The 13,177-nt window shown below is 38.2% G+C and overlaps 1 protein-coding gene across 7 annotated transcripts in view; it reads left to right on the top strand.

The window, feature by feature from the left end:
- Positions 1 to 13,177, top strand: part of Fam13c (family with sequence similarity 13 member C) — a 108,867-nt gene that overhangs the window by 80,785 nt on the left and 14,905 nt on the right. For all 7 annotated transcript variants that reach the window (XM_013156706.3, XM_005005300.4, XM_005005298.4 and 4 more), the window contains 2 exons: positions 8,536 to 8,743; positions 9,861 to 9,999. In XM_013156706.3, coding sequence (XP_013012160.1) covers positions 8,536 to 8,743; positions 9,861 to 9,999 — 347 coding nt within the window. The remainder of the gene's footprint in view (positions 1 to 8,535; positions 8,744 to 9,860; positions 10,000 to 13,177) is intronic.

The raw sequence follows: 13,177 nt of genomic DNA, 5'->3' as shown, positions 1-13,177 counted from the left end.
GAATATCCATGTTGGACAACATGGTGGTACTGTAGTGCAGGAGATTCAGGAACATTTTCCGGAACACAGTGCCACCCCAGGACTGATGTGAAATGTGTGCCTGCTACAGGGTTCATTTATAATTGGATTTTTAGAATACGAAAGCATTTCAGATTTCCTACGAAGTGGTCTGATCATACACGTAATTTAATTCTTCACTTCATCTGAGGGTAGCCTCAGAAAGGGGCTTTATTACATCAAAATTACAAATGGATAGAAATCCCACATCTCTTTTTGAAACTTTATTCCTCTAGGGCTGAGTAATGTGTATGGGTTTGTGTGTGGTTTCCAATTCTTCTTGAAACTTCTCATATTTTCCCAGTTTGTACAGTCTGTTGCTTTAACATGGAAAGTAGTACTTCATTAATTTGTCCTAGGTTGGTTCCTTTAAAGTAGAACTTTTTCCCCCTCCACTGGTAACATTAGATACCTATTTGATTGTCGCAGCTATGAAATGTGGACACTGCTGGTGTCTAGTGAACCAGGACAGTGATTCTACTACACATACTTGCCCCCAATAAAGAATAAACTAATCCCCAATGTCCCAAAGGTGGAGGACCTGCAACCCCTCATTAGCATATTTTAAAGGAATAACATAACATTAGCTAGAAATGACCTTTTTGTTTGCATCAGAATGTATTTCAAGGATTCTCTCATTTTATCTTCCCAAAAGCAGTATGAGGTAAGTTTGTTATTATCCGAAAATTAAAGATGAGGCAACTTGCTGAAGGTGCTGTAGTTGCTGAGTAGTGGGGTCTTTGGAGGAAATGAGAGGGCGGAGTGGTGGTGGCAGTCTAAATTCTTCACCATGTGACCTGAATTTTAAGTTCCTATAATTTAAATATTCTGAAATTATACAGTTTGAAATTAAGTTGATATATATATATGCTTCAAATGGAAGAAAACATAGTCTTCTTGGGATTGTTGCAACAATTATGTGGCCTAACACCTATGGAACTTTTCACATACCACCTATATTGGTTCCTTTTCTCTTGTTGCTGGGACCAAATACCTGGCACTCAAAATTAAGGAAAGAAAGGTTTATTTATCCCCCAGTTTGTGGAGTTTTTAGTCTGTAATCAGCTGGTTCCAATGCAGGGTAGGGTGGCACAGGGGCAACCATTCATGGCAGCAGAAAACAGCAAAACCAGCAAGAGCAAAAAAGGGTGAGCATCGAGAAAAGACTCTCTCTGTTCTTTATACTGTATGTAGGCTCCTCACCCTAGGGTGGGTATAACACTCATAGCCATACTCCCAGCATTGGACCATGAGTCAAGCACAAATTCTAGAAGACTGTCCCCATGATTGTATGAGGCTTTGAGGGGGCATCCAGACACAAACCACAATACCACCTTTGGTAAATACTTAATAAATGTTAGCTATTATTGCTGTGTCTAGTTGGGCTTTTCCAGAAGTGGTTGGATCTAGAGTGTGTGACGCTAGGATTGATTTGTGGTGGAACACTAGGCCCAGGAGTGCTAGATTTAGGGTGTGAGTTTTACCTGTCCTAAGTAGCCTGGATAAGATATAAGGGATAGGAAGAGCTGTGGTAGTGTCCCTTGTTGCTTCTCTACCTTCTGTCCACCATAAACTGTTTCTCCTCTGTCTGCCATGTGCCACACTGCCTTGGAGCCAGGCAATTATGGACTAACACCCCTATAAACTGTGAGCTAAATGAACCTTTTCTCCCTTAACTTGTGGATGTTGGCTATTCTGTCTCAGCAACAAGAAAAATAACTCAGACAATTGGCTATCATTAATTTTAAAATGGGACATTCTTGTCCTGCTCAGAATTAATATATCTTTCTTCCCATTAATAAGGCTTGCATTTATCTTCAAATACCTACTATATCATTATTTCTAACTACATTCAGGGAATGGAAATGACATTTTATATCTTTCTTCTAAGACTCTTACATGTGATTGACATTACATTAGTTCCCTTAAGCAAAAGGTATTTATAACAGCAATAATCTACAGAGCTGATCGCTGAATAATTGCCACCTATTAAAACTGAAACTACATTTGCTGTAATAAAATCTATCTTGTGCTACAAATATGACATAAGTTGGTTGGAAATATTTTATTAATTTTTTTCTAATGTGTTTATAAGCATCTTCCTAGTTTGTAAAGGTGTGTTACATTACTTATTGTTTTCCAAAAAGGCATTTCTTAAGTGATTTCAGTATTTTGTTGTTGTTGTTTGAGACAAGGTCTCACTGTGTGGTTCAGGCTGACCTCAGACTTACTGTGTAGCCCAGCATGGCTTCAAACTCACAGCCATTCTCCTGCATCAGTCTCCCAAGTGCTGGGATTATAGGTGTGTGTCACCATGCCTAGCTTGATTTCAAAATTTTATAGGTGACAGTATAATTTTTGAAGCCAGTTCCACAACTGCCTTACAAAGAAAGCACTCTCACAGCCTAAATGGCCAGGTAATTATCTGTAAAATTTTTAAAATCCAGTTTTTGAGGACAAGTACTATTTGAGCTGCATTATTTTGTTCGTCTTCCCGAAACTCTTTAAAATGAGGGTACTAAATTTGAAGAGCCCCAGCAAGGCAAAGATATGACAACTAGAAGAAGGTAATGTTGTAGACCAAACCTAGGACGCTGACTCCAGAACCCAGACTTTCAACCAGTAGACTTACAGTCATTTTATTTATTTACTTTTCATTTTATGATACTAGAGATTGGATCCAGGTACTCTGTGCTGAGCTACATTCCCAGTCTTTTTTTATTTCTTATTTTGAGACAGCATCTCAGTAAGTTGAGCCCAGATGGGGCTCAAACTTGTTATCCTCTTGCATCAACCACCCAGAGTGCTGAGATTATGGGTATTCACCAACACATCCATCTTATTAGTCATTTTTTAAAAAGCAATAGACTCTTTAAAAGAACAGTTTTACATTTACAGAAAATTGAGCAGATATTCCATAGATTTCTCATATACCATTCTTCCTCTGTAGTTTTTCCATATATTATAGTAATTTTAAAAATACCTTTCTTTGGGCTGTTTTGGTATCATTTTTCCATGTTTATAATGATTACACCTGCAGATGAATAGAGGGCATACCCAAAAGCTTAGTGTCTGACACTGCTTTTAACAATTTCCAGGCCCAGAATCAGTGGACAGCTGCTCTTGCCCCTTCTGGCTGCTTGAGAACTGTGTTTTTGTTATTCTGTCTCTGTGGAGCTGGTGGCCCTACTTTGATTAAAGTGGTTAATTCAGCCAGTTTAATGAATCCTTGAGATTAAGAATTCAAAGCTATGCTTCCTTTCTGACTTGGATAAAGCTATAAAAGCTATAGGTCAGTGGTTGAGCACTTACCTAGCATGATGAAGGCCCTGCTCCTCAAATAAAATGAAAAACCGGCCAAACAAATGAATGGAAAAGGTGAAGCCTAGGAAAGGAATTTTCTTTTAGCAGTTTTCCTGTTGTTTTTGTGTATTCTATTTTCCTTCTGTTTCCTAAAGTAGTCTGCTCATAGATGAGAACTCCCTTTTGAAAATAGCTCTTGTTATCCTACTAGCAGATTTTTATTAGCTGCACCACGGAGGTAATCAGTTGTGCAGGGATCAACAGGGTGAGCCTGTTGAAACAGGGTGAAAAATGATAACAAGCACCGCAGTCCCAGTGCCTTGCTACTTCTAGGTCCTAGACACTAATATGGATGGTGATTAGTCTTTCCCTAGCCACACAGGCAGGACATTGCTCAGCTTGACTATTACCGGGGCAGTTGGCTTCACTTTGATAACACAGAGAGGGAAAAAGATATTCTCAGAGATCAGATGTTTTTCCTTAGCCATTTCCCATGACAATTTCTCAAATTCAATGGGATTGAAAGAGATCAAGGAACATGTCTGTAGTTCCACAGATAATAAAAGTAGGAGTTCAGTCTAGATCCAAGCCTACAGCACATGCTTTATTTGTGATGGACCGACAGCCTCTTGGGACCTGTAGATCCCTATCATGATTCCCAGCTCTGCTTCCTTGGTGACAGATATCCCACCCCTCAACTCCCTAACACTTGTAGTGGTCGTTCATGGAACCTGGCACATAGAAACCTATTGGAGTGCTAGCTTCTTTCTGGTAGAACAGACAGCCCGATGTAGAATCCTCTTTTATCTATTCTCATTTGCACTGTGTTTCTAGCAGAGTAATGAAATTTTCCTCCAAGTGGTATGTAACCAGACAGGTTCCTCTGTTTCCCCAGCAGTAGTTATTGGGCTGGCTTCAAGTTTACCTATGTTCTCTCTCTCTCTCTCTCTCTCTCTCTCTCTCTCTCTCTCTCTCTCTCTCTCTCTGTCCTGAAGACACCTTTTAACACCTTTGACTTAAATTCAACAGACTTAAAATAAAACCCATTGTACATTAATAATCAGATGCTTTTTGGGGTTGTTTTTGTTTTTGCAGCCATCTTTGTGTGTGTGTGTGTGTGTGTGTGTGTGTGTGACATCATCACCCTCTGTGTTATCTGTCCTGAGACATATTGAATGAGAACTCTGAAGCTTGAACCTCATTAGAATCTTGGACATGCTTTTGGCTCATTTAGTTTCTAAAACCAACAGAGGCTGCTGTTTGGCATTTTGGAAAATATGTCACTGCTTCCTATGAGCCTGCCATGATGGGGAAATTCAGGGCTACAAATTAACAAATCTGCTCAGTAAAATCTCATCAGTCCCTCTTAAGTATTTGGAGATAGAGATTTATTTAAAATTTGAATTGGTTTAAAAACTCACATTAGAAAGTTATACTCTTAAATTTGACTGATTCATTTAACATCTGGAATGTAGCATCTGTTTCAGCCTGGAGCTGCAGCCAGATCAGAAGTGGTCTCTTGGCCTTAACACACACTAACGATAATTATTCCCCTTCTCTCCAACTCCCTACTGCTCAGGGAGTGGGCTGCCAGGAGCACTTCAGCTTCCAGGGTTAGAGATGTGGAGTCTTCTACTATACATACTGATCAGAGCTTTCCTGAATGGCATTGGTGTGATTATGCAACCTGCCTTGCTGAATTTAAAGTAGAAACCATTTAAAAACCATGCTCACCTTGTTGTAAAGGTTAAATGCAGGCAGAAACTCTCAGAATAAGTATGAGGACACAGTCACTCCATACATATTGTGGTTGTTATTATTCTTGTTTATAAATAAAAAGGGGTGAGATATTGAGATATATTATCGTTTCCCATATTCATCCCCATTGCAGCTGTGGTGTATTTTGATAATATTAAAATGATATTTCTCATGGTTATTGTCTTTACCTGTTTCTCTACCTTATCCTAATGTTTTACAAAGTGTGCTATACAAGGGTTGCATTGATGTTCACTGTCAGTTTTAAGGGAAATTTATTTTAATGCATGTTAGTTTAAAATGTAACTGGAAATCAAATTCATGACTTCTTGGTTATCATTCATTACTTTGTATGAAGTTGATATAAAAATACAAGTTGAAGTTATATACACTCATGCATAATGCAGTAATAGGATTTTGTGCATATGGCAAAAACTTTATAAGGTTTATGTTTTATTTCATTCTCATTTCGTCTTATGAGGCATGTGTATAAAATTCTCCATGTTTAAAAGATGATGAATTTGAGGTTTATATGGACTATCATTTTCAAAGTCTCTCTTAGCCTATTGATCTAGGATTCTAAATAATCCTTATTATGCCATAGCTGAGATATTTTATCATTTTCCTGCGCAAGAATACTCTTCCCAAAAAGTATATTAATTTGTATTTTCCTTCCTATAAAATTAACATTGCAAAAATTTTAGAAAATATGAAGAAGTTTTTACTGCAGCAAGAGCATTTAACAAGAGGACAAACGATTTTTAGTGTACAATGTAGTATTGTTACCTAAAAGCACATATACAGCATATCTCTTATTTTTGTCACAGCTCTTTGAATGAGACTGGCCAAATAAGCAACCAGAGATTTGAGAAATTGGCTGAAACCCCGTAGAATGCATAAGCATAGCAGACTCTTGGCTGGAGGTCCCTTTCTCTAAACCGTGATGCAGCACACCATTGGGCCTGGCAAGATTCCCCTTCTTTTGCAAGATAAAGTAATCCCTTCCCCTTACAGGTTCCCCCACCCCCAGCCTTAGACAACCATTGGAAGCCACATGAGTTTAACATTACCATAAGCTTCTCCCTACCAGGGAGCAGAGTCTGGAAGCTGTGGCCTGGGCTCTGTTCCCAGGATGGCAGCAGTACTGGCTCTAAATCTGCATTGGCTTCTGAGAGCTCAGTGATCCTATCTACATAAATGCACACACAAATGTACATACCAGCCAATTTAATTAAATGCCTTTCCAACTCAAATGGTGAGCGTAGACAAAGAATGGAAGCACTACCAAATCATCAGTTTTTGATTCTGTTGCTTTTCAGCTGGTTGCTTAGGGATCTTTCTGGCTTGTGGGTTCCTTTAATAGTGACTTGGAGGGAAGAGAGGTTAGAATGTAAATTAGGCAGCATTGGTAAATTATGTGAGTGCTCTTGGAAAATATATACCATGTAAGTAGAGGTTTGCATTTACTATCACAATGTAGAGTTTTTCCCTTTCCAGACATTCATATCAATGTATAATTCTGTGAAGTTATATCTTAAGTGTTTATGGGTTTTCAAAATATGCTGTTTTCCTACCACTGCTTTGAAGTGATGTGCTGGGAACCAAAATGCCTTCTGTGGGTGTTTTGTAGAAAACAGCAATAAGAGACTATGTTAATTTTGACCGAGGGCCACAGCTTAGTTGAAAGTTCGAAGGTCTCTATTTTCCCATTTTAATAAACATACTCAGGTCCCAGGTGCTTGCTAAAGATTATTTTCTTCTGATGTTTATTATTAGATGGTGCTCTCCATAACACAGGTCATGCAAATAAAATTCATTTCTTTTTAGAATCTGGAGGTTTAAGGAAAGAGTTTGATAGAGAACCACAAATCTCTGGTGAATTTTGAAGGTGACTTCTACTGCGTGATACAATTTATTGGTGAATAAGTCTCATTCTTATTATTCTGCAGGGCTCTTGCCAAACTGCAGCCTCACCAGCTTCAGCTGCTGACAGAGTGGGCTTCAAAAGCACAAAAAGGTGTTATCTACCCTCCTGGCGCACCTAACCGACCTTTGATGTTACACAAAGTGAATTACATTTCAAGTTCTAGAAAACAAGGAGCCATTCTAAATCTGATTAAGATTCTTCCTGTACTAAATTGTGATAAATGTTTATTTTGGAAAAGTGAATTGTCAGTATTTTCTGGTTCTGCTTATTCACCTAGAAAGTCTTTGTTTTCCACTATCTTTAGAGAAGCACCTTAGACCTAAAAGAAAGCCTTAAATTGTCCTGACTTGTTTGCTAGGCGAAAATTGTGGTTTTTATTTGGGTTACTCCTTGAATAACTCTGTCCAGAGCCCAGGAGGGAGGGATTCTTATCCTGGCCACCCTCAGTGTCCTAATGTCTCTCTAGTGACACATCTTGTTTCCCTGAACTCACCTCGATAGCACAGGAGTATCCAGCTTTTGACCTGACCCTGGAATAAGGAGCTAATGAGCTAATTTTTTGTTTTGCTTTTTGAGATGAAATCTGGTTCTGTAGTACTACTTAACTCCATCTTCGTCAACCTCTGGCCTGTTGAGATTACAGATATGTGCCACCACACCCGGCTGCTAATGAGCTAGCTTTAAAGAGGAATGATTATAGATAATTCAGGCACTAACCTGGCGAGCTGGAAAGTTTACGTGGAGGAGGTTTTATTGTTTTGTTTTGTTTAAAATAAAATGTTACATAACACTTTGGAGGAAAAAATAGAATTAACCCTAATTCCACATACTTTGTAGTTATGCGCCATGCAACCTTTTAATGTACTTTATTTGTGCATGTGGATGTTGCTTTTTGTGTAAAATGGATCCTTGTTGTTTTGTTTTGAAACTTGTGGTTTCCATTTTGTATTCATTAGTTTCATTCCATATTGATAAGCAAGGTTATCCATCATTTGTGAGGACTGCTGGCTAATTTTCTCCCTGGAATGGCACCTCTCTCTTCTCTCTTTCTTTTGTTCTTCTCCTTCTCATTTTCTTCTCTCCCGTCCTTCACTGCTAATTTTGTTTTCCTTTTCCTCATAATGTATAAACTTTTGCTCCAGCTCTATTTTATTTTCTTTTTATTCACTGTAACTTTTTCCATATGATGGAGGCAGTATTACAAATACTATGAAATGAAGAGGGTGTTTATAGTTTTGGTTTATCCTGACAAGAAAACTTACACTAAAATAATGTTTCCATTTTTTGTAGTTGGTGGCTTTGTAACTTTTTTTTCTTATCCAGATTCTGTGAGACCAGCCATGACTGTTTTTGAAAGCTTTCCATATCCCCTGAAGGAAAAGATGACAAAGAGGCAAACATTTATAATGAATGTTTATGATCTTTATTTAGAATCATGACAGTCTCAAGCCCTCTGTCACTTCTGCGTCTTGATCATTTATCCTGTTTCCCAGACCCCATGACAACCCACACAGATGGGCAGAATGAAGCCGACAGCACACCAGAAGACCTGTCTGTCGGGACCAGCAGGCTGCTCTATCACATCACTGACGGCGATAACCCACTGCTGTCACCGCGATGCTCCATCTTTAGCCAAAGCCAGAGATTCAACTTAGACCCTGAGTCAGCCCCTTCTCCACCCAGCACTCAGCAGTTTATGATGTAAGAAAATCTTATTTTATTATCCTTACTTCATGCGGCTTTTCAAATACCACATTTACAACCTACAATGAAATGTCTCTGAAGTAGTGCAAACGTATCAGCCAAATGCACAATGAGACCCAAATAATGAGTCAGATATTGGTGTATTTCCTAGTTAGGAATCCTGCTTCAGCATTTAGTGCTGCCAGAGGAAATGGTCATGAGAAACAGGCTACTCCAACAAATTGCATGTCTTCGGTGGAGTAACCATAACCTTAAGTACAGTATATGCAAATATCACAAAATTAGCTTAGTATTTTCCCAGGTCTAACATGAGAATCACTAGATGGGTTATGGGAACACTAGAGAATTATCCACATCATTTTGGTCTTAGATTCTAGAAAACTAGTGGCTTACAATAGCTGTCTCTCTAGCTAAATATCTGTCAATCTGTGTATCTATCTATGTAGCTATGTATTATCTATTATCTCTCTATATCAAATCACATCCTTCTCTCCTACACACCCCATTTAGAATTTGCATTTGTAGTTAGAATGAGATTGCAGAACTATGTGTTCTTTATATTTGAGTCCCATGAATAATGGCGTTGAGAATCTATTGATAAAATTATTCTTAGGGAATCTCTAGTTTCTCCTTTCTAACTCATGCCATTATTCTTGAATTTATCCAAATTTGCATTCTCTGACTATCCTGTGTCATTTGAGGCCCATTTTCAGGAGAAGATGCATTTCTTCCATCACTTTTGGAAAGGCTATGTCAAAGAAAGTTAACTACCTAAAGTCTTTCTCGAACATATTGAGATGAATGGCTTGTACCACCTATTGGAGATAATACTTCAGTGGGTCTGTCTCTTTTGAGTCTTATACTGGCATCTCTAAGCTATAAGAAATAAATTTCCTGCACTAATATTCTAATACTTGTATATTTAAAGTTTCTGATGACATCCTGTCTGTAATGCAGTATTAAAATCAGGTACCTCCTCTGGAGATCAGATACTCTCTTGGTGGATCCATCTGATAATGGATTCTTCACCCCATTCTGGTTTACAGACCAAGCAGTGTTATTTGCTACAAGATTCTTTCTCTTCACACTCTCTGTCCCTTTTGTTTTCATGCAGGCCCCGAAGTTCTTCCCGGTGCAGCTGTGGTGATGGCAAGGAAACACAGACCATTACCCAGCTCACCAAGCATGTCCAGAGTCTCAAGAGGAAAATTCGGAAATTTGAAGAAAAGTTTGAGCAAGAAAAGAAGTATCGGGTAAGGACTCTAGGGTTTATTGCGAAGATGGATTATATAAGAGGTGTGTGGATTTTTTTCTTTTTGAGAACCCACTTTGGCAGGGAACGGTTCTTCTTCCACTGTACAAGCAAGGACCTGTCACAGGTTGAGTTCCCAGCCTGAGTCTGTCTTCTCATAGTCTGTACGATTCTCTGTGCTGAGATATTTCCTAGCAATGGGGTATAACTCTTATTTATAAATGTATATGATGATTCATTCTCCTTCTTTCCTTGAGTATCTTACTATCACTAATTTTTCTAGGACCAAATTTGGAAAGCTATTAAATTATAGTTTCTCTTCTTTAACCTTTTCCCACTTGCATTTTGATGAAGACCTCATGGGCAGAATCTCTAACTGTGAAGCATAACAAGGGAGAATTAGTTACTCTGACCTTAAGGTACTTACTGATTGGTGGGTAGAGATAATTCTTAATTAACATGTGTTTAGGACATGCATAAGAACAAACTGACCCAACCTTTCCCACTAGAGACGCCAGTCTTTGAGCTGGGTCTGCAGTGCCGCACTCATGAGCCTTGTCTTTTCTCACATTGCAATAGAGTCATAGGCAAGAGCACTGATGGTCAATACTACTTTTATTTATTTTCTTGTGATCAAGGCAGAGAGAAAAATTATATTTATGTAGAATTTCACAAAGATATTAGGTCTTTGGCAGAGGGCCCAGAACAGCTTGTTATTAGAATAAAAGAGAGCAGGGAATAATCTCTCACACATCTTGAAATATTTAAAGGCTCACTAAGCACTTGGTACAGAGACAATCAGAAAGTTCCTGTGAGCCTGTGATAAATTCAGGGGATAGCTAAGAGTTGGTACTATTCCACTCTTCCATTCTTTCTGCCCTGCATGACCTGAAATTCACTAAATAAATGGTTTTAAGGAGTGGTTTTTATTTTGCAAAATGGAATAAAAAATCAGATTGATTTCAAGACAACATCATACTGCTGACGATTTTTCTCTTCCCCAAAATCAAGCAGTCATAGCTACTCACTGTCTTTTATAGAGCAGGAGGGAGCTAAGCTCCACAAATCACTGATCCAGGCCTTTATTTTGCAGACTTCTGTACTAAGGCCCAGTGAAAATGTGTAACTTGCCTTGGATAGTTGTGCTCTGTCTGCTCAGTTTTGAACCAGTGAGTTAAAGTTGCATAGGTTTTATAGTAGATAAGTGGAAATTCTTTTAGGTGTCTATTTTTTGAAAGCTTCAAATATTCTGAGAGAAACTGATATCCAATTTGCTGCTGGTTTGTTATTAAATCTGTGATATCCTCACTTTGGGCTCTAGAGTAACAAATCAGGCAGGCCTCCATCTCTGGCCTGTTACTACTTCCTACCTAGCAGTCAGTGAGACATTTTTCTGGATTTGAATCCAGCATGTAGACATTTAGGAGCACTGTGACTTTGAACGTATTACTTCATGTTTCTGAGTCTCAGTTTGTGCATCTGTAAAGTGGAATTAAAATCTGTAATGATTTAAACTGGAAGGTATTATACAAGAGAGTGAGTGTATAACTTACTTCAGCATTTGGCTGAATAACTTTTTAATCTATTTAAGCAATATTTGAATAAGTTATCCTAGTAGCAGTATCTGCCTTGTCAAAAACTGAAAGGAAATTGTCTACCTGTGGCCACCGATTTTGGATTATTTCTCTCAATTGTAACAGCCAACCAGCTGGTATCTGTTTTGGAAAAGAATTTCCATTCATATGGTACTTCCTGCCTTTTTATAGAGAATGTTTAAAGGTATATCAAAAAGACAAAGACAGGACAAACAGACCAACAAACAGCTTCATACTTAACGTACTCATATGCCGAAAGACAAATACAGGAGCAAGGAAGGACAAGTGGTCTATGTTTTCCACTGCTTCTGCGTGTTTAGAGTCCTTGATTATAAAAAGAACTTTACAGGTCCTAGGAACTAGGGCTTCCCTTTGCCCTTTCTGTCAAGCTTCCAGGAAGTTATTAGAGGTTTGACGTGTCAATGGGCTTTAATTAGTTGCTGTGTGTAAGTTTTCCCTTTCCGGCAATTTGACTGCGGAATTAATAGCACCCACTGCTAAGTTTTGAATCCAAGCTCCTGCTGGGCTTCTATACTACTCTGGTGTCTGTGTATTTATTTTGAATGTGAACAGTTTATATCCATATTCCAAACCATGGTTATCCCCTACAATTGATGTATTTGATTACTGCACTTGTGCTTAGAAATGTCTGCCTCAGTCAGATGTCTTGAGTTGGAATCAGAAAAGGTTGGAATTTAAAGAGAGCATCCAGTCTTTTTTTCTTATGGAAGTGAATGATCTGGAACCAAACATTAAAGAATTAATCTAGTCAAGACAACTTGGATCTTTCCATTACAAATCCAGACATCTTTCTAATATCTCTTATAAACCATCTTTGGAAGACCATGAATCTGCCCTCTTGTATCTTCTGTGTATCTTTGTGATTTAGGTGGCCCATTTTAATTGCATTGGACAAATTTACCTATACAAATTCTAGGTATTTGACTATTGGAACCCATTAATCCAAAGTATTTCAGTTCAAAATTAAAAGGCTTAAAGGTTTCCGGGTTGTATGTGAAAACTTCCATCTGACTTGAGAGCTGCCATCCATGAAAGCTAGATTTAATCTCTTTTAAAAGCTCCTTTAAGCATAAGGAAATAAAAAGTTCATTTCTGAAACTGATTTCAGGATGTAAACTACTTTGTCAGAAATTATCCCTAAATTTCTCTGAAATCCTATGTGCAGTGATGAAAGCTCATTTCTCTGTTAGTCACTGGCTTAGGGTTTTAGGATTTTAACATTCCTTTTTTTAAAAAAATATTTTAAAAGTGGAATTAGATGTGTGGAACACATTTAGATGAACACAATTAGATGTGTGGAACACATTTAGTAAATCACTATTTATCAAGACATATTCCTAGATTGGAGTGGAAAATTGTGAGGGCCCTGAGAAAACAAATGTAAACTACCAACTGCCCATATATATAACCAGACTGCTACCCAAAGCCAGGAAATCATTGCAGCACATCATCCTAGTAGAATATAGGTAGCACCAGACTGTTATCTTTTGGAGGTGGATGCAGTTATCCATGCCCACTGTCCATGGTTCTGAAATCAAGGTGGCTTCAACCTTCCCCTAAGGT

This window comes from Cavia porcellus, unplaced genomic scaffold (genome assembly GCF_034190915.1).
Source record: "Cavia porcellus strain 051 isolate PalLab524CR breed Dunkin Hartley unplaced genomic scaffold, mCavPor4.1 scaffold_28, whole genome shotgun sequence".
Classification (NCBI taxonomy): Eukaryota; Metazoa; Chordata; class Mammalia; order Rodentia; family Caviidae; genus Cavia; species Cavia porcellus.
The sequence above is the reverse complement of the archived record's forward strand: the minus strand, read 5'-3'. Positions and strand labels throughout refer to the sequence as shown.